At 46.0% G+C, this 17751-nt stretch overlaps 1 protein-coding gene across 7 annotated transcripts in view; it reads left to right on the top strand.

Annotated features, from left to right (window-relative positions):
- The window catches only part of ccdc102a (coiled-coil domain containing 102A), a 215283-nt gene that overhangs the window by 5090 nt on the left and 192442 nt on the right, over positions 1–17751 (top strand). For all 7 annotated transcript variants that reach the window (XR_011086707.1, XM_068650373.1, XM_068650372.1 and 4 more), the window contains one exon: positions 14137–14586. Coding sequence is in view for 6 of the 7 variants with exons in the window: in XM_068650373.1 (XP_068506474.1) it covers positions 14236–14586 (351 nt within the window). In the remaining variant the exon portion in view is untranslated. The remainder of the gene's footprint in view (positions 1–14136; positions 14587–17751) is intronic.

The raw sequence follows: 17751 nt of genomic DNA, 5'->3' as shown, positions 1-17751 counted from the left end.
CGCTCCTCCGGCCCATAACCCTCCCAGTCCACCAGGTACTGCCAGCCCCGGCCTCTTCTGCGCACATCCAATAGTTCTTTAACGGTGTAGGCCGTCCCACCTCCCACAGTCCGCGGAGGCGGAGGGGGCGCAGGATCTGGCACCAACGGACTGTCCACCACCGGCTTGACCTTCCCAACGTGAAAGGTGGGGTGGACTGCAAGGGACCTGGGCAAGCGGAGACGCACCGCGGCCGGGTGCACGACCTTGGCGATGGGGAACGGACCCACGAAGCGAGGCGCCAGTTTCCTGGAGTCCCCCCGGTGGGGAATATCCTTGGCGGAAAGCCAGACACATTGACCTCGCTGGTACACGGGCGCCGGACGTCTCCTCCGGTCAGCCATCCGCTTGACCCGGTCCCCCTGTCGGACCAGCGTGGCCCGAGCCGCCGACCAGACGCGACGACAGCGGCGCACCAAGGCGTGGGCTGAAGACACCGTCACCTCCGGCTCACTGTCAGGGAAGACAGGGGGCTGGTAGCCATACACACACTTGAAGGGGGACATACCTGTAGCCGTGGTGGGCAGGGAGTTGTGGGCATACTCCACCCAGGAGAGGTTCTTGCTCCACGAGGAGGGGTTCTGGGAGACCAGGCAGCGGAGACTTGTCTCCAACTGCTGGTTAATACGTTCCGTCTGTCCGTTTGCCTCCGGGTGATAGCCTGACGTGAGACTCACGGTTGCCCCTATGAGCCTGCAAAACTCCCGCCAAAACCTGGATACGAATTGGGACCCTCTATCGGAAACAATGTCTTTCGGGAACCCATGAACCCGGAATATGTGGTCCATCATCACGGTGGCCGTTCGTTTAGCGGACGGGAGCTTGGGCAAGGCGATAAAGTGAGCCATCTTTGAGAATCTGTCCACCACTGTGAGTATGGTGGTTCGCCCATGCGAGGCCGGAAGCCCGGTGACGAAGTCCATGGATATCTCTGCCCATGGGCGCGAAGGAATGGGTAGGGGATGCAGCAACCCCATACGGGCGCCGTGGGAGTTCTTATTCCGGGCGCAGACGGGACAGGCTGCAACGTATTCATTGACGTCTGCCCTCATGGAGGGCCACCAGAATCGCTGCTGGATGACCAACAGCGTTCGGCGCATGCCCGGATGGCAGGAGAGTCTGGAGGTGTGAGCCCAATGGATGACTTGGGATCGTAATTGAGCAGGGACAAATAGTCGGTTCTCAGGGCAACCACTAGGGGGTGGCTTGTTACCATTGGCCCGCTGTACCCGACCTTCGATAGGCCAGGTCACTGCTCTAACCAGGCAATGAGGAGGCAGGATGGTTTCGGGCTTCTTAATTTCTGGATCCGAGTTGAAAACACGGGAGAGGGCGTCAGGCTTGGTGTTCTTGGTTCCCGGTCTGTAGGACAGAGTGAAGTTAAAACGATTGAAAAAAAGTGACCAGCGGGCTTGGCGTGAATTTAGTCTCTTAGCTGACTTTATGTATTCTAAATTTTTATGGTCTGTCCAGACCAAAAAAGGCTGCTGTGCTCCCTCTAACCAATGTCTCCATTCTTCCAATGCCAGCTTTACTGCCAACAGTTCGCGATCCCCCACATCATAATTCTGTTCGGCGGGCGTCAGCCGTCGAGACAGGAACGCGCACGGATGGAGCTTGTTGTCGCTCTTGGCTCTCTGTGAAAGGATGGCACCTACTCCTTGATTGGAGGCGTCCACCTCCACCACAAACTGCCGCGACGGATCAGGAAGCGTGAGGATGGGAGCGGTGCTGAAGCGGTTCTTTAGCTCCTGGAAGGCCGCCTCCGCCTCCGCCGACCAGTGGAAGGGAACCTTAGGAGACGTGAGCGCGTGCAAGGGAGCCGCTGTGGCACTGAAGCCCTTGATGAACCGCCGATAAAAATTGGCAAAGCCCAGGAATTGCTGCACCTTCCTGCGTGAGTCAGGGGTAGGCCATTCCGTTACCGCGCTTACTTTCGCCGGGTCCATCTCAACCTTGCCCGGGGCTACGATGAAGCCGAGAAAAGAAACGGTGCTCTTGTGGAATTCACTTTTCTCGGCCTTTACGTATAGTTGGTGTTCAAGGAGTCGTTGCAACACCGTCTCGACGTGAACCCTATGGGTCTTCAGATCTGGGGAATAAATCAAAATATCGTCCAAATATACGTACACAAACCGGTCCAAACAGTCTCTCAAAACATCGTTTATCATGGCCTGAAACACAGCGGGAGCATTGGTGAGGCCAAATGGCATGACGAGGTATTCAAAATGTCCTCGATGGGTGTTGAACCCTGTCTTCCATTCGTCCCCTTCCCGGATGCGCACCAGATGGTAGGCGTTGCGCAGATCTAACTTTGTGAACACCCGGGCTTGCTGTAATTGGTCGAACACGGTCGACATCAGTGGGAGCGGATACCGATTCTTGATGGTGATCTGATTGAGGGGACTATAATCAATGCAGGGACGTAGGGTGCCGTCCTTCTTGCCCACGAAAAAGAACCCCACCCCCGCAGGCGACGACGATGGTCGAATCAGTCCTGCTTGCAGGGAGGAGTCTATATATTCATTCAAGGTTTGCTTCTCAGGTCCCGAAAGAGAATGAAGCCTCCCCTTGGGTATAGTTGAACCCGGCAGGAGGTCAATGGCGCAATCATACGGACGGTGGGGAGGCAGAGAGGTAGCCTTGGCCTTGCTGAATACCTCGGCCCATTGGTGGTAACACGCAGGGACCCCGGTTAGGTCTGGGGTTGGCGCGTCTGGAGCAGGAGGCACAGGGCGCGGGTTAGACTTGATACAGGAATCATGACAGTCGGACCCCCATCCCGTTATTTCCCCTGATCCCCAGTCTATAGCGGGGTTGTGGCGTTGAAGCCATGGATACCCGAGAATGAGAGGGTTCATTGGAGAGGTCACGACATGTAGCCGTATGTTCTCCTGGTGGGGACCAATTGACAGCGAGACTGGTTCTGTTATGTGAGTTATCTCAAAGAGTGCCTGTCCATTGAGTGCCTTAGCTTTCACGGGAGTGTTCAGTAGCTCAGTCTTTACCCCCCACCGGCGAGCAAATGCCCAGTCTATCAAGCTTTCGTCCGCTCCTGAGTCTATTAATACTTCGAGTTCTATTTCTCTTCCCAACTGTGTAATCCTGCCCTTGGGGAGCACTCGCCCCGGGGACAGAGCCGCAGAGAATGCGCTTACCTTCAGGGTCCTCCTCACTGGACAGGAGAGAAGGAGGTGTCCGAGCTCGCCGCAGTAGTAGCATCTTCCCTCTCGGCGCCGCCGTAACTTCTCCTCCTCTGTTAACTTAGCTCTGCCCAACTGCATCGGTTCTGGCTCCTGGCGCTGCCGATCCCCGTACAGCCTGGAGTGGTGAACGTCAGGGCCGGCTACTGGGACGAAGGCGGGGGCGTTGCTGCTTCGGTGCTTCCTCCACTCTTGCAGCCGGTTGTCAGTGCGGATAGCCAGAGCGATGAGGGCGTCGAGGTCGGTGGGAAGGTCTAAGGGGATTAGCTGATCCTGTATGGATCCAGACAGGCCCCGGAGGAAGATGTCATATAGTGCCGCCGCGTTCCAACCGCACACCGCGGCCAGCGTGCGGAACCGGATGGCGTAGTCTCCGACGGTGTCTTGTCCCTGGACTATCTGACAGAGTTGGCGAGCCTTGTCTCGGTCAGCGGAGATTGGATCGAACACCGTTCGCAGGGCCTGGATGAAAGCGGGGAGAGAGCGACAGGAGATGGAATATTTTATTTATTTATTTTATTTAAAGACACATTTCTATGAGATGGCCTTTAACTAACTTGTGATGGCCGATTTGGCCGGAGTTTGTTCTGTTCTCTCTGCCCACCTCCTCCCCGGCTGGGGAGGGGGTTAGGTGGCTCAAAAGCGGATAGTGGCTGGCTGGATTCTCGGGGACCAGTTCGGGATGGGGGAGCTGCGGCTCGGCCCCCTTGAGGACACTGCCAGGACAATCGAGGACACCTCCGACATCCATTTTTTTTTTTTCATTGATTTTCATATTATGTATTACTTGTGTACTCTCTGCATCCATTATAACCTGGTGATCCTGAAAGGGGGATCCTTCCATCTGTGGTCCCTTCTCAAGGTTTCTCATTTTCCCCTGGTAGGGGTTTTTTGAGTTTTTCCTTGCCCTTTTGGGAGCTTATGATCAGGGGATGCTTTGAGAATAATTGTCAATTTTGGCTATGTGAAGCCCTTTGAGACTGTTTGTGATTTAGGGCTATACAAATAAACTTGACTTGACTTGACTTGACTTGACTTGAGAGAGCGACAGGAGATGGAATCCCTGGCCCATTCCGCGGTGGCCCACGTGCGGGCCCTTCCCGTCAGGTATGATACCATGTAGGCCACCTTGGAGCGCTCGGTGGGGAAATCTGCTGGGGAACTCTCAAAATGCATCTCGCATTCTGTAATAAAGGCCCGGCTAAGGCCGGGTTCTCCGGAGTTGCGCTCTGGAGGAGCCAGTCTGGCACCGCCAGTCATGGGAGCTATTGCAAGGGGAGTAACGGGGGAAGCGACGGGTGTACTGGAGGTCGCTGCTGGTCCCGCGTTTAAGAGCGAGAGCACTTCCTGCATTTGCTGACCCAGCTTGGCTACTTGGGTGGCGACCGCTCCTCTGAAATCTTCTTGATTCTTAGCGAGTCCTCTGATCTCTTCTCCCAAGTCGCCCACTTCCCTCTGGTGCTGGGCGAGCAGTGAGGCATGGGAGCGCACTGCGGCGCACAGGTGCTCCGACTCTGCCGAGTCCATGTCTGGCCAGTGTGTACTGTCAGGCAGGGAACAAGGCGAAGGACTCGGATGCAGAGTCGTTTCTATCTTGGATTTATTCCAGCAAGCACACTGATCAAAAGTACAAATCAAAACGCCTCTGGCGAGGGAAAACGCGTGGCAAAAAGTACAAACAGAAGGCGTCGCACTGAGGCGAGAAAAAAGGCTAAAAGTACAAATCAAAACGCCTCTTACGAGGGAAAACACGCGGCAAAAAGTAAAAACAAAAGGCGTCGCACTGAGGCGAGACAAAAGGGCTATGGGAATCCAGGCACAAACAAAAGCGTCGCTCGGTGGCGAGACAAAGAGGAGGGGTCTTACTGAGAACTCGGACATCAAGGAATCGCTGGTGGTCGGGACGAGGCAAGACACACTGGCACAGGACAAGGGGAAGACACGGACTAAATACACACAAAAGGGCGTGGACACAGGTGCTGACCATTATTGTCAATTACACAGGTGCACACAATCGGGATCAGGGAAGACAAGACAACCAACACCGAGGAAGGAAACACAAACTGAAACGGAAGGGACGACAAAATAAAACCGGAAGTAAAATTACGACATCGACGAGACAGAAACCCGGAAAAATAAACGCGACCGCATGACACATATGTTATCATTCGAACATTAACTAATAGTTTCAAACATAAATACTATATTAATAGTATAAATGACATACAGAAAATAATGTATACATAATATGAATATGATACGTGTGTGGGTGTGTCTGTGGATGTGTGGGTGTGTAACATATGTAGATGTAGCTAAAGTATACATACTGTAAATATGTTTTTACAACTCTTATTATTATAAGATTTTTATATAACAAGGTACGATACTGTAAATATGTTTTTAGAACTCATTATTATAACAACTTTTTTATAACAAGGTACAAGTGTATGCACTACAATTGTGTGGGCACTCCCTGCCTTCTGCTGGCGTGCGGGCAACGTCCGTGCCATAATCGCTGATTTTTTTTTTTTTTTTTTTTTTAAACAAACATTACGATAGATACGGTGCATTGCGGATTTCTTTTTATGCCTCACACACACACACGCACGCACACACATTCACAGCGTCATATGCAAAGAAGCACACAAGACAGGCAACAAGACAGGCAAGTGCACCCCTACACCAACAACTTACTCCCCATTGGTCGCAGCTTTTTGTGGTGTCACTTGGAACGCAGGACTTTGTCTGCCCATATGGCACTAATGGCCATTGGGAAGATGTTGATCTTTGTCATTGCAGCTGATTGGCTTAGCAGTTCTAACTACGCTTTATGTCAGCCTCCCGCACTTTATTCACTCCTTCTGCGTCAACATATCGGCAGCACCTCAGACTTGCACTTTATTACACACATACTATCACGTCTCTGCTCCTTGGTCGCAGAGCGGAGTAGAACTGTGTGTCCGCTTGTCACTCTTGATTGGATCGTCCTGTTGGCCCGTCATAAAATTATAAAAGTCTTGTGCGTATGCCCTCGCGCTGGGTAGCGGGGGTGTTAACAACCAGTCAGCATGGCAAAAGTAGAGGGAAGCCGTCGCATGTGTGCACTTTAAAATGACGAGCTGGTCAGCGAGCTCGCGTCATGCAGTCATCTCGTAACACCACAGCGGGTCAGGCAAACGGGAATCAGGTGGCAGGCGTGAGTGTCAAAACAGACAAAACTGTGAGGGCTGACGATTAGCAGTTTCGTATTGGCGACGCGCGCCTCAGAGGTCTAGCGCGGAGGGCGCGTGATGCCAAAGGCCAGCAGGGCGAGAGCGGAGACGTGACACAACCGTGCATGAAGGAAAAATGCACCGCCGTGCAGAAACAGTCGGGACAACGGCAGTGAGCGTAACCGCAGGAAGGAAAAAAAACCAAAAAACACTTCCATCCAGGATTTGGGACAGCGGCCGGCAATGAGCACTAAGCGCAGGGCGTGCCTCTGAGCAATGTGCGAATGCCCTTGCGCTGGGCTGCCGGGGTGCGTTAGCCGGTCAGCATCGCAAGAGCAGAGCGGAGCCACGACAGATTTACACTTTAAAATGTTTAAAAATACAATAAAGTGTTTAAATGTAAAATTGGTAAAGTCTTGTGCGGACGCACTAGCGTTGGACCGCCGGGGCGCGTCAGTCGGCCAGCACGCAAGAGCAGAGAGGAGCCAGACACGTTTACATTTCAAAAAAGGTTAATAAAAGTCATGTGTGTATTATTGTAACAATATATTTACTCATATTTAATTTCTTATTTATTTAAATAAATAAGAATGTTTCTGAAAGTCAGTTTGACTGAATTTACAAACTGTTTCAAAACACAAAAAGTGTTTAAAAAACAATGAAGTGTATAAAACTATATAATAAAGGTTCATAAAATTCTTGTGCGGATATTGTAACAATATATTTACTCTTATGTTCTTTATTTTCCTATTTATTTAAATAAAGAATGTTTATGAAAATCAGTTTGACTTTAAAATGTTTACTAAAGTGTTTAAGAATACAAAAAACATTTAAAAGTACAATATACAGTGTTTAAAAATACAATAAAGGTTCATAAAAATCTTTTATGGATATTGTAACAATATATGTTCACATATTTTCTCTACATTTTCACCTATCGCGGGTGGTCTTGGAACCAATTAGCCGCGATAAGCGAGGGATTACTTCTACCCCCAAAAGTGGTGTTTTCTGACATGAACATATCTTGGAGCATTACTGGTCATTTCTATGCTTTAAGCAGCAGTACAACCCCCACGCTCCCATTCAAGAAACGACTATTATTGACATCACTAAGTGAGGACAGGGGCGGGTATCGCTCCAACAGACTAAACACATCGACTCTCTCAGAGATGCTGTCCTTGCAACTTTAGTTAACATGCAGCTGTTATGATTTTGGTGTGTCAAATAAATAAGTAAATTGCTCTCCAATAAATGAATTAATAATAAAAAGTAAAAAAAAAAAAAATTCCACACACCCGTACAATGTTTTCAGATGACCTACTATGTAAGTGGTCACGGAACACACCCTCCCACAGTCAACTGACAAACGTCGGCAGTGTGGGAGTATAGTGGAGGTGGGTTTTTCATAGAGGTGCAACAGTATACTTAGTAGATAATCCACGGTATGGTTCGTACCTCGTTTTTTTGCGTCACGGTTTTCGGTTCGGGTTCTGTACACCTTTTTATGCGTACAGTAAACACTTTTTGTCTATTGAAATATTGTTCAATTTAGCTTTTCAGCAGCATTTTTTAATGGGATCCATTTAATTTATAAGGATTTCCACACTTTAAAACGAAAATGCAAAATTTGCAACCATACTGTAGCTGGTAAAGTTAACTAACTTTTTTGTGTTAAAGCACAATTCACTTATTTAATTACAATTCATTTACTTATGGTTTTCTTTACTACATTTAGACAAAGGTTTGTGTTGAATTGAATGGAAATGAAACAATTACAATGGACTGTTATTCAATAGGTGTCATGTTATATTAGTTCGTCCAATTGGAGTGCCTGTAGCCTGATGTCTTCCACTCTGTTTAGATTTTGAATATATGTTTTGCATTTTTATTTCCTGAAACCATGAATGTGATTGCTCTAAGAAACAATGACTTCTTTATCTGTTGTTGAAACATTGTTAACGCTCTCCGATTCTGTAGATCTGAAAAGTATTCTGTGTTGCCAACTGTGTACACTCAAAATAAATGACAGAGCAAGCTCCTGGTCTCTCCTGGGTTTGGGAGCAGAAAAGTCCAAAATAGCATCTGCACTTTTGGAATAAGCAATTGAAAACCTTAAATTATGAGCCACGTCGACCTTATAAATTATTTAAAAGCAAGAAGCCCAAAGTAACCGATGATACGTGGACCTGGCAACCATGGCTGCACGGACAAGCCTACAGTTAGTACAACAGCACAAGAGCGGCCCAAGCACAGCAGCAATTAGACATGACCTTATGGAGTGAGGGCTTTTCGCCAGTTTGGACAGGCTCGTACACATACACGGTGGCCTGTAAATGCACCCGTATAAAAGAAAGTACCGAAATCCATTGAGGCATATTGTCCTGTGCAGAACGGACCAAACTGTTCAACATTTTGCTGTGTACCGTGTTACACAACTAATTTTTAAGGTGACATATCATGGTTATAAATCCTTCCTTTCTACATTTTTCTCATTCAGTTGTGGTCTGTATAAAGTGGAGCTTTTGTCTGAATTCCCTGTCATAGCATCACAGTCCCCTCTTTTTCCCATGTTCTGAGGAGCAGCTCAGAGCAAGCCGTTTTGGTCCGGACTCTTTAAATGCAAATGAGATACTTCACACCCCGCTCCCTCCAGGCCGCAACATGTGTGGCTCTCTTTCCGGTCGGACATATTTGTAGGTGTTCGCAGAAATACAGTTTACTTGCGACACACACTTTTTGATTGATTAAAAAACAATAAAAAAAAGATAATGCTGGCGCGAGTGTTAGTGAGAAGCTAATGAATGACTTAACACATTATTGTGTTCCCCAAAAATAAAAGAGCACCTTCGATGCAATTCATTTGATAGAATAACTTAAAATGCATCCACAAGAAGTGAAAGAATAACTTAAAATGCATCCACAAGAAGTGAAAACAGGGCGCACAGCGCTAAAATCAGCGGAAAGACAAATGCTAATGCTATGAAAACGAGGGCATTATAGACATGCAATAATATGTGAAATACAGTTTATTATGTTTCTGTCATCTCAAATTTATCGCTTTATCATGTCCGTAATTTCCATAGATCGAAGGACCTGGAAAACACTCTCTCTGCAGTACTTGTAGTCATAGTACTTTTAGTATTTGTAGTAGTAGTAGTAGTAGTAGTAGTACTTGTAGTCATAGTACTTTTAGTATTTGTAGTAGTAGTACTTTTAGTAGTAGCAGTAATGTAGTAATTGTAGTATTTGTTGGTACTTGTAGTACTTGCAGTGGTGTAGTTGTAGTAGTATTAGTGGTACTTTTAATAGTAGTAGTGCTTGTGGTAGTACATGTACTTGTAGTAGTAGGAATTGTTGTAGTAACTGAATCAAAATGTAACACTAGTGTACCGTTACGTTAGTGTACCATACGCTGGGGAACCTGTGTGGTGAACCACAAAGGCAAGGCATTCATCCTGTATCTTTAAAGGAGGGGATTGGGTATAAATGGATGAAGGACTTAACAGAGATGAAAGACTTGAAAGGGTTAAAAGAGTAGCTTGCTGCTTCCTCTGTAAACAATCTGTTTCATGTGCAGCTTGGACTGCGTATTTATTGGACCAGCAGTGTGTTTATATTTTACATTGTCAACTCTGTTTTTCTGTTTGTCTTCCTCTTTTTAAACATCATGAGCTGTTTGACAACTGACAACTGATTTTCCCCAGAGGGGACAATAAAGGTTTCAATCAATCAATCAATCAATCAATCAATCAATCAATCAATCAATCAATCAATCAATCAATCAATCAATCAATCAAAAGCTTTTGAACCCTTGTTTTATTATTTTTCGCATTTCCACAGACTCAATTTTTTTAATGGAATTATTAAAACATGCTAAGGGACAAGGGTGGACACTCTAGGTCGGGGAGGATATCCTGCCCCAAGTGGAGGTGTTAAAGTATCTTGCAGTCTTGTTCTCAAGTAAGGGGAGGATGGAGCGGGAGATCGATAGCAGGATCTGATCTACATGCCGACCCTCACGTATGGTCACGACTCGCAGCTCGAAAAAACAAGATCCCGCATACAATTGACCGAAGTTTCGTCCTCGGTGTTCGGGCTACCCCTTAGAAATAAGGTGAGATGTTCAGCCATCATTGTCTCAGAGTCAAGCTACTGGTCCTTCAGATTAAAAGGAGCCAGATGAGGTGGCCCGGGAATCTTATTAGAATGTCCCTTTGAAGCCTCCCTGGTAAGGTTTCCCCGGTATGTTCTACTATAATAATAATAATAGATCGGTTTTATATAGCGCTTTTCTAAACACTCAAAGCCGCTTTACATAGAAAATTTGCACGCACACACACACACACGCACACACACACACACACACACACACACACACACACACACACACACACACACACACACACACACACACACACAAAGAGTTAGGGGTTATATGCAGAGTTGAAGAGGTGGGTCTTGAGATGGTGTTTGAAGGAATGCAGGGAGTCAGCATTACGGATGGTCAGCGGGAGAGATTTGCAGAGAGTGAAGGCAGCAATGGCAAAGGCGCTATCCCCAATGGTCCAGTATTTGGTCGTGGTAAGCAAGTTATCCAGTCTTTAATGTCTGTGAGGCAGTGACTGAGGATGGAGAGAATGGCAGGGGAGATGGTTTTTGGAGATGTAGAGTTGAATATCATCAGCGTAAGAGTGGGAATTGAAACCATGGCGGCGGATGATGTGACCGATGGTACAGAGTGAAAAGAATGGGGCCCAGAACTGATCCTTGAGAGACTCCGTGTGCAACAGGGGTGGTGTGGGATTTGTGTTGGTCAATGGTGATGTAGGGAAATCTGTCAGACAGGTAGGATTTGAACCAGGAGAGGGTGGTGTTGGTGATGCCGATGGATTCTAGGCGGTTGAGAAGAATGAAATGGTTTACTGTACCGAAGGCAGAACTGAGGTCAAGGAGGAGAAGCATAGTGAGAGAACCAGAGTCAGAGGAAAGCAGGAGATCGTTAGTGACTTTAAGTAGGGCCGTTTCAGTGCTGTGGTGTGTATGGAAACTAGGTTGGAATGGTTCATACTGGTTATTTGAAAGGAGGTGGGTCTTGAGTTGAGATGTGACGGCTCTTTCCAGTAGTTTTGATAGAAATGTGAGATTAGAGATGGGTCTGTAGTTGTTGGGGTCCTCAGGGTCAAGGCGGGTTTTTTTGAGGAAAGGAGTGATGGCTGCAAGCTTAAGAGGTGAGGGGACTGTCCCAGAGGTGAGGGAGGAATTGATGTCTGTGATGAGTGGGGCAATGGGGGTGAGGCAGTCTTTAACTAGTTGGGATGGCATTGGGTCCAGGGGGGAGTTAGAGGATTTCATGGTGGAGAGTATTTGAGAGAGGTCAACAGACGTTATGGGGTAAAAAGTTGATAGCCGGGGGACGGATGATGAAAAGAATGTGGGTTCAGGTTGTGGGGTATTAGAGGGGGCGGATAAGAGCTGGTGGTAGATGTTTTCTATTTTTGAGTTGAAAAATGACAAAAGAGTGTCGCATTTCTCTGGGGTGAATGATGATGAAGTATCGTCGTGGGGTTTGAGGAGTTTGTTTATGGTCGAAAACAGGGAACGTGGGTTTGAAGAACCAGAGTGGCTAATACTAGAGTAGTAAGATGAGCGGGCTTTGTTAAGGGGTGATTTGTAGTGATGCATAAGGTCTTTGTAGGCGAGGGCATGGACTGTGAGACCGGTTTTCTTGCATAATCGTTCTAGCTGTCGAAGTTGTTTCTTACGTTTATGGAGTTTCGGGTTAAACCAGGGTGCAGAGTGAGTAAAGGTGACTGTTTTGGTTTTCAGAGGAGCCACTGTGTTGAAGGAGGTAGACATAATGTTGTTGTGAGTGTTGACAAGGTCCGTGGGCGTTGGGTTTTCCGGGGGGGTCAGGGCGGAAAGGGTTTTTGATATGCAAGTGGAGAGAGTGTCTAAGCAGATGGACTTAAGGTTGCGAAAGATGATTGTGCGGTTTTGTTTTGAATCAAGGGTGGGGGTGTCAATGTCAAATAAGATGGCTAGGTAGTCAGATATGGTGAGGTCAAAGCTAGAAATGTGGATGTGGAGGCCAGTGCTGCAGACCAGGTCTAGGGTGTGTCCATGCTTGTGGGTAGGGAAGGTAATGGGTTGAGTGAGCAGTTGAGTAAATCCAGGAAGTCCATAGAATGTTTACAGTCAGGGGAATCAATGTGCAGGTTAAAATCACCAAGAAGCAGAAGGGATGATGAAACAGAGAAAAGTGCAGTGATGAATTCTGAGAGGTCAGATAGGAAAGATGGGTTTGGTTTGGGAGGGTAAATAATAACAGTAATGAGGGGTTTAGGTCCTGGAAGTTTAAAACCCAGATGTTCGAATGATGGGGCAGAGGGGAGGGACAGGATGCGGGATTTGAGGCTTTGATTAAAAATGGCAGCGATGCCACCCCCTCTGCCCTCAATGCGTAGGCTGTCCAAGTAAGACTATCCTGAAGGGGTGGTTTGATTTAGTGAGAAATAGTCCAGGGGTTTTTGCCATGTTTCATTTAGGCAGAGCAGATCAAGTTTGTTGTCTATGATGAATTCGTTGAGGGTAAGGCTTTTATTGTTGAGGGAACGTGTGTTGAAGAGGGCGATTTTCAGGGAGGTGGTTGGGATTGTCAGGAGGTTGAAAATGTTTGCAGAGGACGTGTTCTGATGATGTGGGTTGTTGTGAGCTGCGGTCAGTCCAAATTGTTGGAATAAAGTTTTCAGTATTTGAAGTGTAAATGAATTTTCGGCGAGATCCGAGATTCGGAGTGCGCTAACCAACTCCCCGGAAGGAGGAACCGCGGGAACGAGTCAGCGAAGCTCTGCAGGTGTGTAATGGAGTACCATGGCAGACATGAAGAAGTGGCGGACCCTGGAGATGAGTGGAGGCGTTAGCCGCAGCCGAAAGCCAGATGGTGAGACGCACGAGCGGCGACGGCGTCGGCGTCGTCCTCTACGGCGGCGTGCAGGGCAAAGCCCTGCGGGCAGGAAGCCGCAACAGCACCGGCCGGCGATGCAGGGCCGCCAAGGAGCCCACCACGTCTAGGTCGCGTTGATGGCTCCCATGCCAAGCCTCACGGCACCAACAAGTCCAGTCAGCACACAGCAGACACAGATCACGCCAAGGTTTTTAAAACTATAACCTCGGTATTTCGGCAGGTAATCTGGTTTGACATCAAGGTAGAAATCAGTCGGAGTCGAAGTCGGAGCAGCGAGAAGCGGCCGCCAGGTGCGCCCGTGTCCTCACGCATTCTCATTAGCATAAGCTTGTTTGGGATGACACCACAAGGACAACAACCCAGGAGACACTGGAGAAACAATTTGTCTCCCGGTCTTGGCAATGCCTCGGGATCCCCCAGGACGTGGTGGATGAAGTGGCTAGTGAGAGGAAAGGCTTAGTTGCTGCCTCTTCAAACCGATAAGTGGGAGAGAATGAGATGAGATTATTGTAAACGATAATATCGGGGATAATAAATAATGCCCACCCCTACCCCTGAACCGATCTGACCACCTTAAGTACATCAGGTACCAACATCAATTCTGGCAGAGCCACCCAAACATGGCTGGTGCCACCACCCAAAAAACCCTAACCCAATAAATGTTGCATTAGAAGTCACTTAACCAATTGTTCCTAAATTGTTGTGTTTTTGTGTTTAGGTTCCTGAGTGACTGAAGAGGTGATGACGTCTTGTTGTATTTCACTATCAAATACAGCCCCTCCCTACCCCTTCTTCCAGTAAACGTAAAACACTGACCATGAACCACTCTCCACATCTGTCTAAGGGAAGCAAGACAACAGTAGGTGATCTATTGTGCAGCCTGCGCATGGATTCAGACAGGGACATTCATTACGCTGAAAGTGTTGCCCAAACCCCAAGCCCCAATGGAGAAATCCTGACCTCCAGTACTCCACCGCTGCTTTCACCTGGGCTAGGAGGCCTGGGAGCATTGGCCATCATTGGTGAGGTTCCTGGGGCAGACTGGGAGAGCAGAGAAGAGCTGAGACTCAGAGAGCTCGAGGAAGCCCGAGCCAGAGCAGCTCAGATGGAGAAAACCATGCGGTGGTGGTCAGACTGCACTGCAAACTGGAGAGAAAAATGGAGCAAGGTACATTGACTAAATGCTATTTTATAAACATGCATTTTATAGCCTTGACTCCAGATCTACCAAAGATAAATGTCTAAATTACAAAGGGTCATTCTGTGTCATTTCATCAGATCCTGTAAAAATTGTAGTACAAAGACAGAAAAAAACCTCTAAATATTTTGTCTCTATCATCAATATTTTTCTTACAGTACTCTGAAAAGCCATTTTTAAATCGCAATATATGGAAAACTGCCTTACCTGTAGACTTTAAATTTTCTACAGTTGGTAATAGCTTCTAGACATGGAGTGGCAGGTGTGTAGGTCATTGACCAATATACCCTTGTATGGTAGGTACCGTATTTTTCGGACTATGACTCGCTCTGGAGTACAAGTTGCACCAGCCATAAAATGCGTAATGAAGAAAACATATACTAAGTTGCACCGGAGTACAAGTTGCATTTTTGGGGTAACTTTATTTGATAAAATCCAACACCAAGAACAGGCATGAGCAGGCAACAACAGGCTAAACGATATTGCATGCTAACGTTACATAAACGCAAACGTGGAGCTGAGAACGTGCCTGACGTAACATTAACAGTTATTCAAATAACTATAACATAAATAACACGTTTATCTAACCACCTGTGACACTCCAAATCATTAAATCCATCAAAATCTTCGTCCTTTGTGTAAACGAGGCCGTCGTCAGATTCGTCGTCAGTTGCGGGTCCAATTATTCCGCAGATCTATATAACTGTATTGTAGCCAAAGTACCAGGAAAGTCATGGATCTGGTAACCGGCTCTTTATTACACAAAACAAGACCTCAACATATGAGCTCTAAAAAAAGCGCCCCGGATCTCTCTTCTCGTCTCCTCCCCCCTGCTGCCTTCACGGCCTCCCCAGACAATCGGAAACTACTGAACTCTAACAATATACAAGTTGCTACACTAAATAAACTGTATATCAAATAACTATAACATAAATAACAAGTTTATCGAACCATCCGTGTCACTCCAAATCATTAAATCCATTGAAATCTTCATCCTGTGTCAATATCTGTCTTATTATTATGTACCGTCATTTTCGGACTATAAGTCGCGTTTTTTTTCATAGTTTGGGTGGGAGGGCGACTTATACTCAGGAGCGACTTATATATGTTTTTTTTTCACAAATTTTTACTTGATCATTAACACATCACTTACTTACAAGTATAGTTGACCACTTCATGTTATTTTTAGTATAGTTGATCACTTCACATGCTTTTATATGTTTAACTTTATTCTTTATTAGAGAAAAAATCAAATAAAGCAATTAACACTTTAAAGCGCCATATCCAAGTCCACTTTCTGCTGTATGCACACTTGCTCCATTTTTGCTCCTCTTATATTTATTATGTTATTTGTTTATTTATTATTTATTCATCACTCTTATTTATTCATTGTTAGTGCCTTGTTTTTTTGTGTTGTTTACTAGTATGCATATTGTGTACTATGTCTTGTCACCGTGGGATAGTGGGAACGTAATTTCGATCTCTTTGTGTGTCTTGGTATATGAAGAAATCGACAATAAAGCAGACTTTGACTTTGATGAAACAACCAAATAAACAAAACAAAAAACTACATTTGAAAAAACAAATATTTTCAGACGAAACTAGGTGAGGGCGCTCTAAATGGGAAGGGCTTAAGAAAAATGGCACCAAAAAGAAACTCATATTTTGCAGGTAACACACATCAAGTTGTAAAATATGCAACCGAAAACAGTAATCGAGCAGCAGAAAGAAAGTTTGAAGAACCGTGATGTACCAAAGCATTACTGTAATTTGAATTTCAAGTGACGAAGGACAAACGTACCGGCGTCATTAGCGGCTTTGTTTCTAAGTGACACGGAGGACGCAGAGATTGAAGGAATTAAGGATTTGGAGTGTCAAGAAGGTTTGAAAACCTATTATGGCTTTTACGGACGCCCGGTCCTACTCTACTGAGCTCTCTTTCACTTCAGTTGATCGAAGTCGGGGGCCGGCGCTCGGCCGGTTAGCTGTCCGCGGACGGTGCATGGGGCTCGGACATGGCTTTTACGCACGCCCGGTCCTATTGTATGGCGCACTCTTCCACATCGGTGGCTGGAAGTCCACGCCGCCACACGCTTGGAAGTTTGTTTTGTTAAATAAAGAGCCGTTTACCAAACCCACGTCTTTTTGATCGAGGAATTTGATCGATGGATTTAATGATTTAAAGTGCACAGATGGTTTGATAATATTGCTTATATAATAGTTATTTGAAATATAATTTATATATCGTTATACGTAAGGGCCTGTGGAATATTTTGAAGTGCAAGCGCCGTCAGCCGCGTGCACCCATTGTTGACAAAGAATGATCGATGGATTTAATGAATTGGAGTGACACAGATGGTTTTATAAACGTGTTATTTATGTAATAGTTCTCTTTAATAACTCTGTGTTTACGTCAGGCCCATTCTCAGCTCTTCGTTTGTGTTTGTCACGTTAGCATACCTATCGTTTAGCCTGTTGTTGCTATCGTATCAAACGATCGATGGATTTAATGAATTGGAGTGACACAGATGGTTTTATAAACATGTTATTTATGTAATAGTTGTCTTTAATAACTCTATATGTTACGTCAGGCCCGTTCTCAGCTCTTTGTTTGTGTTTGTCACGTTAGCATACCTATCGTTTAGCCTGTTGTTGCTATCGTTTACCCTGTTGTTGCTCGTTCATGACTGTTCTTGGTGTGGGATTTTGTCGAATAAATTGCCCCCCAAAATGCGACTTATACTCCGGAGCGACTTACTATATATATATACATATATATATATATATATACATATATATATATATATATATACATATATACATATATATATATATGTTTTTTTTCACATTTTGGGGCATTTTATGGCTGGTGCGACTTATACTCCGGAGCGACTTATAGTCCGAAAATTACGGTATGTATTATGAACAACTGCTGACTCCGGAAGTCAGTGAAGGGATTCAGACTCCTTGTCAGTGACGGCTCCAATTATTCCACAAGCCTCGTGCGCCCTCATGCGGTTCAAAGTGCAAATAACGTGAAGTGATCAACTATACTAGTAAGTAAGTAATGTGTTAATGATCAAGTAATAATGTGTTAATAATTTCACATATAAGTCAATCATTATAAGTCGCACC

This window comes from Syngnathus scovelli, chromosome 4 (genome assembly GCF_024217435.2).
Source record: "Syngnathus scovelli strain Florida chromosome 4, RoL_Ssco_1.2, whole genome shotgun sequence".
In the NCBI taxonomy this organism is placed as follows: domain Eukaryota; kingdom Metazoa; phylum Chordata; class Actinopteri; order Syngnathiformes; family Syngnathidae; genus Syngnathus; species Syngnathus scovelli.
The sequence above is the reverse complement of the archived record's forward strand: the minus strand, read 5'-3'. Positions and strand labels throughout refer to the sequence as shown.